General features: G+C 34.9%; 1 protein-coding gene across 5 annotated transcripts in view; it reads left to right on the top strand.

The window, feature by feature from the left end:
- Positions 1 to 13,605, top strand: part of LOC131937157 (macrophage mannose receptor 1) — a 136,790-nt gene that overhangs the window by 36,019 nt on the left and 87,166 nt on the right. For all 5 annotated transcript variants that reach the window (XM_059294359.1, XM_059294360.1, XM_059294362.1 and 2 more), the window contains 3 exons: positions 1,588 to 1,746; positions 8,783 to 8,865; positions 9,222 to 9,387. In XM_059294359.1, the coding sequence (XP_059150342.1) occupies positions 1,588 to 1,746; positions 8,783 to 8,865; positions 9,222 to 9,387 (408 nt within the window). The remainder of the gene's footprint in view (positions 1 to 1,587; positions 1,747 to 8,782; positions 8,866 to 9,221; positions 9,388 to 13,605) is intronic.

Raw genomic sequence — 13,605 nt, 5'->3', positions numbered from 1 at the left:
AGTAAACTTTATCAGTGTCCATTAGCAATAGTAAACTTTATCAGTGTCCATTAGCAATAGTAAACTTTATCAGTGTCCATTAGCAATAGTAAACTTTATCAGTATCCATTAGCAATAGTAAACTTTATCAGTATCCATTAGCAATAGTAAACTTTACCAGTGTCCATTAGCAATAGTAAACTTTATCAGTATCCATTAGCAATAGTAAACTTTATCAGTATCCATTAGCAATAGTAAACTTTATCAGTATCCATTAGCAATAGTAAACTTTATCAGTGTCCATTAGCAATAGTAAACTTTATCAGTATCCATTAGCAATAGTAAACTTTATCAGTGTCCATTAGCAATAGTAAACTTTATCAGTATCCATTAGCAATAGTAAACTTTATCAGTATCCATTAGCAATAGTAAACTGTGTCCGTGTTCATTTTCTCAAATAGTCCACTAGAAACAGAAAGGAACGATTAATAATGCCACCTAAAACTGTAGATTGAATCAAATAGTCCACTAGCAACAGTAGGTTTTGTAAAGATGAATCGCTTGATATTTAGAAGTTTACCGTAGCTTTAGGCCTACGTTGGACGGATGGACTTCCAGGCAGCGCACCTTCTTTTTAACAGAGTTCAATAGATCACGTGATTTATAATCGGAATCATATATTTGGCCTTTTTTAAAAATTATTATCATCAAGTGGGTAACCTGCGACAGATAAGAATCTTTGACGCAGATTTTCAGTGCGCCTTAGATCAATGGAATACAAGCATCTTTTCCAGAATTTGAAATTGGACCCTTAAGTACAGCAGTCAGTGTTTTTATTCAAATTCAAATGTTTATAATGCTGTGTTATAAGAGAGTAGGATTTATTTAAGAGTTTAAAGCAGTAAGTTTTATAGAAAAGTCCTCTAGCAGTAGGTTTATTTTTATATTTCATGTCGTGTAGAAGATTCCATCAGAAGTATAAAGCATATTTGCAGGTGATTTAATTGGAACAAAATACTCAATCAATCATTCAATCGTTATTTAACAGTATCACACCGGTTTTCCATATTTCTCAGTATTCCGTTGCTCTACGTAGTTTTGAAACGGGCAGCCATTCGTTGATGTTCCCCATTAAAAGTCGTCCTTACTCTCCTCATCCCCCTGGTAGGGTGCCCTGCGTTCAAGTCATTATTTCATATGACTCGTCAAGACAACAGGAGTCATTTTCAGGGCTTGAAGGCTTGAAAGCAGACATGACTAGTAACCGTTTAAATTAACAATTTGTCACAATATACGAGTTTTAGTCACGCTAAATGTGGCCACGTATTGAGTGCTATGATGGTTTCGACAATTCTTGCAGATAATTCTTGGAGATTGTATACAAATATCGAACATCGATAAGTATATATGGATACATTAGACACAGTTCATTATCAAGCAGCCATTAGACAAAAAACATTAGGGCGATTTATAAAGGATAGAGTATCCAACAATACAAGAGAGAATGATCATCTTGAGAGACATTAAAAGCAGTGGATTTAATTCAGAAATTTGTAACGGTAGTTAATGCCATGATTTTTTGTACTAATGAACCTGTTATATTTCCAGCGAGTTATCAATGCGAGCCTATGTGGGAGGTTGCAGGCGACACTTGTATTTATATAAGTGACCTTGACACAAATTGGACGCAAGCACAGATCCATTGCATCAACATGCAGGCTCAACTCGTGGTTCTCAACTCTCGAGAGGCCCAGATTTATCTTGACAGTATGTGTATCTTACATTTTGCAATGAGGTTTTATTTAGATCAAATAACTGTTTGTTTGTTTGTTTGTTTGTTTGTTTGTTTGTTTGTTTGTTTGTTTGTTTGTTTGTTTGTTTGTTTGTTTGTTTGTTTGTTTGTTTGTTTGTTTGTTTGTTTGTTTGTTTGTTTGTTTGTTTGTTTGTGGGTTTTCTGGCAAATATTAAAACTAAATTTTGACCAACAGCAATTTTGTTTAGACATTACAGATACTTTTGTCAATGATGACCATACAATGAGTTTATATATTATTTTAAAATCAAATTAGATTAATCTTTACAATTAGATTAAAATTGTACAACATTCAATAACAAAACGGGAAAATAAGATTAAGTAGGGCCGATGGTGGCTAACAGTTGGTCGCGGACTGTTTCGATTTCAGGACTAAGCGCCCAACTTGGACTAAGAAAGGGAAGCTACTTGATCTTGCTGCAGATCGAGTTTTAATTGGCTAAATATTTTTACAAACTTTTCTTATACGTTTTTAGCTAGTTTACGATATGTGGCACATCATATAACTTAATGTTAAGCCAATTATAATGAAGCAGTTTCATTCTGAATTGACAGATACGTTTGTCTCCAATAACAATGCAATAATATCTATAATAATAGTTTCGCTGTCTGTCTATTTGTGTATCTATCTATCTATCTGACAAGAACGCACAAGCAGAGTAAAAACATGAATAGTAATTCGAAAAAGAAAACGTGACGTCACATGGAGCATATAGTAGGAAATAGTCGAGAGAGTGCACACAATAATATGACGTCATTGATTCTCAAGTAAACATTGAATTAAAAAGCCAATTTATTTTCTACTTTTTAGTCCACAAGAAAAACGTGGTTTTTTAAAAAGTTTTTTTTAAGTATTTTATTAATTTGCTTAGTGCAAATCTATTTAAAGTTTCTTAAGAGCACACATATTTGACTATTTTAAAAAGGGAAATAATTCATAGAAGTGGTTTGAACGTTTGCCTATCTTGCACACTAAAGGTCATGTAGCCTATATATTTTTTCCTTTACGAAACAGCATGTGTTAGCTACTGTAGAACATGGCTACTGTATTAGATCTTTTTTACTTTCTCGTATATACGAAGTATAGAGAAGGTCTTGTAATCGTGCACAAAACTAACATGAAATTTTGACAATTTTCACCGTTTTACACCTCAGTACTTCATCACATCCGGAGGAGGACTTATTTTAAATCAGGCAAAAATTATAAATACAAATATATAAACATTTTGACATTGTGTGCGTTATCGAGTCGGAAAAAACTGGACTTTGCAATTCTGTCCGTATGTCTGTGTGTCTATGTGTCTGTCTGTTTGTAAACACGATAACTTGAGTACCGTTACAGTTAGGTTGATGAAATTTCATATACGAGCCGACCCGCTGCGTATCATACGTTTCAAACTAAATTATCTGCCCATAATAGCCGTCAACAAACCCGGTTCTAAAATTTGTAAACATTTAGAGTGAACCACAGCTCACCAGATCATGTGGGGGTGGGGTGGGGTTGGTAGTGATAGTGATAGAGATAGAGAGGAAGAGAGGGGACTGCAAAGGCGCGCTTGCAGCTTGTTTTCTAACGGCTCCCAGAAGAGAATTATATATATAGATAAGTATTTTATCAAAATCATAGATCCGTATCAACTTTTGAGCGATTTGCGGTAACCGGAAGTTGTATTTTTTCTACTTTGAATTGTTCAAAATCCTATAACTTGAGTACTATTTCAGATAGTATCAAATTTTGAGTAATTTCCGTTGACCAGAAGTACTAATTTACACTATTTCCGATTTCTCAAAAATTTATAAAGTACTAATAATATCCCGCACTTTTATGCACATTTTATTAGGCGTTCACTTGGTGTGGGACGGAGTGGTCTAGTGGTAGAGAGCTGGACTGATAACCCGTTAGTCACGAGTTCGAATCCGGGTTCAAGTCATTTTACCGTCCCTGAGACCACCCAACTCTGATGGGTACATAACTCCTGTTAGGGAAAGTAAAGGCGGCTGGGCATAGTGCTGACCACACTATCTCTTCATATGCCGAGGTCACAGAAACAAGTGAACTCTACTTCACTTGCCCCATAGACCGTCAGGTTTGAAAGGGAAACTTTTCACTTGGTGTGCAATTCTTTTTTTACGAGATTCTATTCTATTATAAAAAGTAATTAAAAATGGATAACAAATATTGTTTATGTCCTGAGTTGCCATCCCTCGTAATATTATATTAGAATATTCGAGAAAGTTTAGGGAAGATCACTCCCGGTTTATTTTTACTAGATAATTATTTTTTCTAAATATAAAAATTGATTATGGTCGGCTGTGGGCCCCTAAACGGCTTGCCCCCCACCCCCCGCATTGCGTGGTCTGGCGGCACTGTAGTTCCGCCCCTGGGTCAGACACATGAGCTACCAATATTAAATCACACATCGCAAACATATTTTTAGGCAACTATTAAAGATGTGTAACCGAAAAAAATCATTGAATGAAAGTCGATTGCAAACACCATCGCCAAAAGCCATTTGAAATTTTTATGCATTGTTGAAACAATGAATCTTCGTCAAACTTTGAAGTAGTTGTTTGAAGTGAAGCTTCCAAAATATGTAGGGCCCCTATGCGGATGAAATGAAGCGAAGCATTATTCCCACTGCAGTTCCATAATTTTAAATATCAGATTGGGGTCATGGTTTGAGCGATTGGGTTTCATTCGAAAAATAACTATATAAATATGGATGTTACGGTCCATGATGTTATGGAACGTTATACTTTAAAATGCATCATATAGAAACTACATCATTAGTTTGCATTGACTGTTTATTCACTTTAGCATTACAGTCTTCATCATGGGTTAGGGTTAGGGTACAGACTGATACAGATTACAACATAGTAATGTAGTTGGCCCATTTTGTCTGAATGTACTTTATTTCACCAAAAATGGTTTATTTGTTTGTGTAATTTTACTTTAACCCGATAATTTGAATGATTAATTGATGGGTGATCAGACGGTAAACGGAGTGCAATATTTTACTTTAAAGAAACGATAGTTCTATATTCCCAAAGTATTACTCGATAGGTGATTAAAACTACAGACGCTTCCTTGATAGTATAACACAAAATTTATATTATAATATTTAATTCACAAATTTATTCAAAGACGACTAGCCGTCCCGGCCAGGCCCTGCTCTGGCTCCTGTGAAAAACCTTTCTGTTAAAGACCATTACCTGTGTGTTTAGTAATCATCATAAACCCGGCATTGCCCACCCAAACCACAATCAACCAAAACAACAAAACGAAAACATAACGCTAACACAATTACAAATACAAACGAAAACAAAAACCTAACAACAAACCCAACCACAACCACAAACACCAATACGAACACAAAGAAAAAAACAAACGAAAAAGCAAACGAAAACAAACCAAATCCAAATGCAAAACCAACCACAAACCCAAACCAAAGAAAAAAACACAAACGAAAAAACAAACGAAAACAAACCAAATACAAACGCAAAACCAACCACAGACACAAATACAAACACAAACGCAAAGAAAATAAAACACAAACGAAAACGAAAAAAGAAAGAACAAAAACGAACCAAATCAAAACGCAACCACTAACGCAAACCCAACCTAAACACAAAGAAAACACTAACGCGAACATAAACGCACAGTGCTCAGAATCTAGCCCGGGGCGGAATCGCCTGTTTCAGCTTAATAAACGACTATAGTACCCCAACTTATTCATAGTCTTTTGCACTCACTTTAATGAACGTAGGCGCGAAACCGAACACGGGAGGCCCGGGACCCCAAATAGCACCCTGTCTGGGCGCCAGAGGACGCACCATGACGTCACCGCCTGATTGAACTTAGTAAACGACTATAGTACATAACTTATTCATAGTCTTTTGAACTCACGCGAACGTATATACCATAGCGTACACCGGAAGGCCCGGGGCGCCAAATAGCACCCTGTCGGGGTGCCGGAGGACGCCCGGATTTGATTCACTTAAAGACTATAGTAACCTTTCTTACCCATAGTCTATCGCACTGTTAAAAACAAAACTATGCAGCATAGCGCTCACATGATAGCCCAGGGTGCCAAATCGAACCGTGCAAGGGCGCCGGCGGACGCGCCTGTTTCAATTTAGTGAACAAAAATGATAATACTCCAAGCTTATCCGTAAATGGAAAGAAATAAACATATAGGATTTGTAGGACCTGGCTTATTAAATGTTATTGATTTAAAAAAAAATATTGAACAGTATGTTCAGTGTATAGAATAAATAAAAGGCAGTGTTAAAAATACCTAACGACATTGCACTTAATCAATCCCCGCTAATTATGTATTTTTTTTTTCTTAACACCAAAAACAAAGTAATAAAATGTTAATTCTTTCTTCTTAAGAATTTTTTTTATTAAAGGGAAGTAACTGTGCAGTCAATACATTTCCGACACAATTTTAGAAATTTTATAAACGTCGATACACTTTTTAAAAATTTTATGTCGTGTTCATAATTGAAAATTATTCTTCTAAGTAAATAGAATGAAAATTGTTTTTAAAGACTTTCAATGGTAATTTTTTGACTCGTAAATTTAGACTATGAGCACGATAAAAAATCTAACACTTAAATCCATAGAAGTGTCAACGACAAACTTTTTTTTTGCCACACGTTACAGAACTGAGCTTTATATATTAGAATAGTTAATTTATTGATATATTCATTATTAGAGCTTACTTATTTAATCCTCATCACTCCCTGTGGAGTATACGGCTGCAACAAATCTTCGCCATTCCACTCTGTCTTGGGACTTCAGTTAATGCCAGGTCTTGCCAGTAGCCAATACTTCTTCCATTTCTCTCCTCCATGTTCCCAGTCCACTCTGTTGCTTTCCATTTTAGCACTTTGTCGGGAGTTATTTTGGGAGTCACTTCGAACTATGTCGGAGAGAGACTTCTTTGCGACTTTCATCTAAACTCGTCATATCAGGCAAGGCTGCCTCAATCCTCAGATACTATCCCATGATGCTTCGATTTAGATCTGTTACCCTTTAATTATAAAAATTCAGAACAATGACTTAATTTTTTGTGATGTCACATGATTTATTTACTTATTTTCACAACAAACATGGCGGCTTCTATGAAAGACCACTTCGCCCATTCAAAAGTTTAACGCATTTTAAAGCTAAACTTTCTTCGGCTATACCTTTATCGATACGTCTGGTTTTTTTTTTTATTAGGCTCCAACGCTATTATCGATTTTAAATTAGAGTATACAATACATTTATCTAGATCTACCAAAAGGCCAAACCAAACAAAAAAATATAGTCCTTAAATATCTTTATACTACTGAAACTCATCTTTGTTTACATGTTTGAAACTGGAGAGAATCTGCACTATGTGTAGAGCTGTAAAATAGTATGTAGGTAGAGAACAATTTTTGTTTTCAGACAGACTGTTAATCACAAATGTATTTAAAGACGTTAATTAATTTATTGATTTGTTCATTGGTAGATTAACCACATTAATTATATAAGTTTCAAACAGTGGCTTTAATTTGACTGAATAGTGACGTCACATGATTTGTTTACTTTTTACATCAACAATGGCGGCTTCTATCGAAGACGATTGTGTTCCCATTCCAAAGTTTAACGCGTTCTAAAGCTAATTTTCTGTCGTCTATAACTTTAACAATACGTCCGTTTGCTGTATTTATTACGTTACAACACTTATATCATTTTTCAACTGTCTTTTTCATTTAGTTTTACAATAAATTTCTCAAGAAATACAGATCAGCTGTCGAAGGAAGAAAAAGTTATGAATCTAGATCTAGATCTAGGTCTAGGTCACTAGACTTAAAGTAAATTCTAGATCTAGACTTAATATAAATTCTACATCTAGAATCTAATTCAGACCTTCATTATTTTATATAAATCTTTGTTTGTTTAGCTATGCAATTGGCTAAGTTAAGATAAAATTTAATTTGATAGTTACTAGACTGTGATCTAGATCTAGATAGGGCCTATGCGCGTAAATCAAGTTGCATAAGGAGACTCATAGTATTAAGTTATACCACAAAAAAACATCAGTGACATCACGAGTCTAGACAGCTAAGTTGTTAGTGTAATAGGCTTTCATGTGGGTGGCACGGGTTCTAGACTTATCTCGTCAATGTTATTTTTTGTTTCAATTTTTTTTTAGATGTGAATGATAAATTTGACTATCTGAACTTGGCGGGATACAGGGCAGATGAAGTAAAGTTTATCTGTTTCTTTGTGCCAAGCATATGAAGGGATAGTGTGGTCAGAGACATGCTCGGTCGGAATCGTTTTTTAAACGATAAAAACATGTTGTCTGAGACTTGGCGGGAAACTGGGCAGGTGAAGTAGAGTTGAGTAGGTCACCCGTGACGTCATATATAAAGGGATAGTGTGGTCAGACCTATGCTCAGACGAAATCGGTGTTTTTAAAAGATAAAAAACGTCTTTTTGAATATGGGATCTGGTTATTTTGTGATGATAAGTGACAGACCCAGTTATACAAGGGATGACCGGGTAAGTCTAGTTTGATATAAATCTTTGATTTTTAGCTTCACTGATTATCTAATTTGAGACTACAAGTAATTTATCTAGAGCTACGGATAAACTAGACATAAGGCCTTTTTCTTCTGTCTTTAGCCGTATATTGGAGATCTAGCTCTATCTAGATGCTAGATTTAGAGTCTAGGCCAATAATGAGTTTCAATTCTAAACTAATTCCGGCGTTCACTATGTCCATTCGGGTATTTGTCGCATTCAGGCAAGTGTCCATTCGGGCGTTTGTCGCATTCGGGCAAGTGTCCATTCGGGCATTTGTCGCATTCGGGCAAGTGTCCATTCGGGAAATCGGCCTTCTGGCAAACGGCATTCGGGCAAGTGTCTTTCGGGAAAACGTCCGGCTCTCGCTAAAATACAGAGGAACTATTCATGACTTTCCACACTTGTTTTCTCTTTCTTTACAGACAGGATAAAGACAGGCAATTATTGGATCGGTTTAGAGGACAGAAATTCTGACGGAAAGTTTACTTGGCTTAATGGAACAAAGGTCTCTACTGATATATTTACTTCATGTGCTAACAACAATACATTTTTTATTAAGCTTTTAAAAAAAAATATTTTATTCCTCTGTAGAAAATTTGATTTTAAAATTATTTTTGGTATTTTGGTCATTAATTTTGTGAGTACATATCTATATACATATGCTTGTGTAAGCCTTAGTTTATGTCTATGGTAACGGGTATGGGAAGTTTCAGCTTGTAGCCTATGTGAAAATAAATGCATATGCAAATAAGTATAAGTATGCTTATGTTTACCAAATACGCAACTAATTGATGATATTGATGATGACATTTTATTCATTAACTTATGTAAACACTAATTTTTACCTGTGTGATTTTTTAGTTGAATGCATCGTCGTGGGATGTAAGTCAACCCAGCAACAAGTCAGGAGATGATTGTGTGTTGGTGCGGCCAGTGGTACTGGGTACATTATGGTCTCAAGTGGGGGCCAAGTGGTCAGCCGTTAACTGTCAAGACAAAGCCAGCTTCATATGCCAGAAAGCACCAAGTGAGTCCGCTGTGTTTTGACTGTGCAGACTTGATAAAGTTCTATGACTGGCATCAGAAGTTTCTGTTTTGCCCGACACGTTTTTAATGTTAGCCGGTTGTTTTTAAATGACGTGCTGTGTTTTAGTTATCTATCTATCGCAAAAGTAAAAATAAAATTCTCCTTATTGTTACGATGTGTGGAAAGACAATTCAAGATTACAATAAAAAACAACTATTTTTCAACTTAATAATATAGCGGGAGTGATTTCCACAAAACGTTTTCGCAAAGCTATATATATATATATATATATATATATATATATATATATATATATATATATATATATATATATATATATATATATATATATATATATATATATATATATATATATATATAATATATATATATATATATATATATATATATATATATATATATATATATATATATATATATATATATATATGTATATATATATATATATACATATATATATATATACATATAGGTAAAATCTTAGTTTAGCGTCGTAAATTCGGCCAAATCTAGGAATGTAGGAGAGAGTGCATTAATGAATGTCATTAAAATATGAGTATATTTTCGTATATTTTGATAAAATATTATAAATAATTGAATAATAGATCACCATTTATGGTTAAATCAATTTAAATATCCTGAAATTAATTTTTATCAACCCTGTTCGAGATAGTAAATTTGCTATTAAAAACAGCAGCCATCTTAAGAAAATGTTATTTAGAGTAGCTTCCCTTTCATTTCTATTCGTATAAAAATGTATTTAAATATGATTGTCTTGTTGTATAGTCCGTATTACAAAGCATTTTTTTTTTTAAATTCTGCTCTTTAAAAACTGAATTTCCTAACAAACAACTTTATTAATTCTAGAAGCATTGTGAGATGCAACTTGTATCCATGTTTTAAATCACGTTTTTTTTACTAATGTTTATTTGATCTTATTATTACTATATAGTTTGAGATTTTTCTTATTGTTTGAATGTTCACTATTTTCATTTCAGGTTTTTCTTTTCATCAATTAGTGATTCTATCATAACTTATGACATTTTTTTTACTTCTCTGTACCTTAATTAAACCCCAACCTCCGTCATATTTTTGTTGTCAATGTCACAACAAGTAATAAGGGGTCATCCATAAATGACGTCACACTAGTAGGGGGGAGGTCCGTAATTTTGTGACGATGTGTGATGAGGGAGAGGGGGGGGGGTTCAGATGTTGCGACGTCACATTTTTGCATTATAAAAAAGCAATGTTAGAAAACGAATTTTAGACGATATTTCGCGTTTTAGATAACTGTTATAATAAATTGAATAATGTAATAGTTTAGACAAGATTTTGGAAAAATATCGATGTTTAAAAAAAATTCAACTGCAATTTTGAGGGGGGTTGTAGGTTGAGGTGTGACGTCATTTTAGGGGGGGGGGTCTGGCTTTTTGTGACGACGTGTGACGGAGGGAAGGGGGGGGGGGGTAAAAATTGTCAAAAAAAAGCGTGACGTCATTTATAAATGACCCCTAATGTAAAAAATTACGCTTCGCTCTGCCTTATCTAAGATCTCTAGCCATAATTTTGACAACAATAAATGTTTGTCATCATTTATATATACAGAGAGACAAAATGTATTATCCACCAGCTTCTCTCGTAAAACATCATCTAAAATAATCAGCCACTCCACCCCTTAAGTGCGTGTTGTCATTATGGTCGATCGCAAGTCTCCACCTGCCAGACACATTTTGGTTATCCTTTGTTGTCAAAATGTCAATATCAAGTACCCAAGTGAGTGATATGGGGTTGTCCATAAATGATGTCACATATGATTTGCTACGGGAGTGAGTGAAGATTTGTGACGTCAACTAAGGCAGCTCCGCAATTTATGACGTGTCGGTCTCAAGAAAGGAGGTGAACGGGGAAAATACCTAGGTGATTGATGGAGAACCTCTATAATGCTTTGTTCAATCAAAATAACGATAAATAGGCATTAGTATACGTATACCTTGCTTAAAACGAATCATCACAAATGTTGCAAGCCTGCTAGTTTAAGACATTCGGCAAAACGGCCGCAACACATTATCCCCGTCAAAAAGGCTTGCCACCAAATGCCTGCAGACGAATAAGCAGCGTCTAATGCGGGGCGTTAGGAATACGGCCATTAGCATGGGGCCGCGTTAGAGCACCAGTAAGCTATCGCGCTTTGTAAGATGACGTAAATACTTAAATTCAATTTCGCGAAACTACGCGAAAATTTAGTAATGTTCCATCGTTTGAGGAAATATAATTTACTTTAATATAAGTGTCATCTTATCGTTTATTGTGCTTTTTATAAAGCGCATAGCAGCTTCAAAATCGGACGGCCATTTTCACCAAGCTTCTTTTGGAGCTTAATATGGGTAGTCTAGCTCTATACGGTGAGAGCTTAATACATTTTTAAAGGGCCGAATGTCTCAAGACAGCAAGCTTGCAGAAATAACCACGTACGTTTAAATGGACGAGTGATAGGTGTGTTAGGGGCTGTTTAATGAACACCAACTTATGTAATCAAATTAAACGTCGCATAAGCGTCAAAAAGGCAGTGCTTGTTGTTTTTTTTATATAAAATTAGCCTAACGGTCGGCGGTACCGGTACATGACGTCACGTGCGAGCGTTAACTCGGTGACGATGTACTAAGTGGGGGAATGAAAAAGGTGGGGTTCAAGAAATGCGACTCAGTAAGCTTTTTACATTTCTTGACCCTTCTTAACAGTTCTATCGTCCCCACTGAGAAAATGGATCACCAATGAATGACGCGTCATACTTCTACAGCTGGTCTTTCTCCCACAACCATCCCGTTTTCACGAAAAAAAAAAAAAACCTGACCCGTCTCCAAAATCACATCGCTGAGTTCTACTCAACCTCTCCCCACAACAAATCACAATTTCTATCTGAAACAATATGTTCATATGTTTGTTCTGTAATAATGCACGCTGTCATTACTATCTTAAGAGCGACGTCATTTATTAGCGATCTAATATTGATTTGATTACTGCAAATAAAGTGTTCAAAAGTTCGACCTCCCAACAATTGTTGTGGTCTTGGATGCACACTATTAAGTCTGAAAAGGTCTATTACTATTACCATAGTTATTCATGTCAACTATATTGAAAAAAAGAAAAATTACTATACAGGGGGTCATCCATAAATGACGTCACGCTTTTTTTGACGATTTTTACCTCCCCCCTCCCCTCCGTCACACGTCGTCACAAAAAGCCAGACCCCCCTAAAATGACGTCACACCTCAGCCTACAACCTCCCTCAAAATAATTGCAGTTGAATTTTTTTTTAAATAGCTATATTTTTCCAAAATCTTGTCTGAACTCTGTCAAAATAGAGTATTTTAATCAATTGTTACTACAATGTATTAAAACAGTTTTCTAAAACGCAAAATAACGTCTAAAATTCGTTTTCTAACATTGCGTTTTTATAATGCAAAAGTGTGACGTCGCACCATCTGAACCCCCCTCCCCCTCATCACACACCGTCACAAAATTACGGATTCCCCTTCCCCCCTACGAGTGTGACGTCATTTATGGACGACCCCCAGGCATATATTAAAACAATACAAAACAATCATATTAAACCACAAAATCAACACAAATGACATGCGAATAGACAATTTTTCAAGGGAAACTACACTATTATTGTTTTTGAAACATGGCCGCTGCTTGTATTTACTCATTGTTGTCTCGAACGGGGTAGTTTAAAGTTTATTCCAGGATATTTATGACTGGTTTGGTCTTGGATTGTGATTTGTTATTCAATTATCTGTTATATTATGTAAAATATGACATAAATATGGCCAAATGAAAGAAATATTCATTAGTTACCTTCATCGCACATTACTAGCTACGTTGGAATTTACGACGCTAAACTAAGATTTTACCTACATATATATATATATATATATATATATATATATATATATACATATATATATATATATATTTATATATATATATATATATATATATATATATATATATATATATATATATATATATATATATATATATATATACATATATGTTTGATATGTAGCGGACGGCGTGGCCTAACCGGTAACACATGCAGAGTGCATAAAATATATGAGCTCTACTTTATCTACCCAATGCCTTGCTAGGTCTGAAGATGTTTTTTTTTCACTTATTATATTTCATGTGTGAAAG

This window comes from Physella acuta, unplaced genomic scaffold (genome assembly GCF_028476545.2).
Source record: "Physella acuta isolate Inbredline_101_S28 unplaced genomic scaffold, ASM2847654v3 ptg000200l, whole genome shotgun sequence".
Classification (NCBI taxonomy): Eukaryota; Metazoa; Mollusca; class Gastropoda; family Physidae; genus Physella; species Physella acuta.
This window is presented reverse-complemented; position numbering and strand designations above follow the sequence as displayed.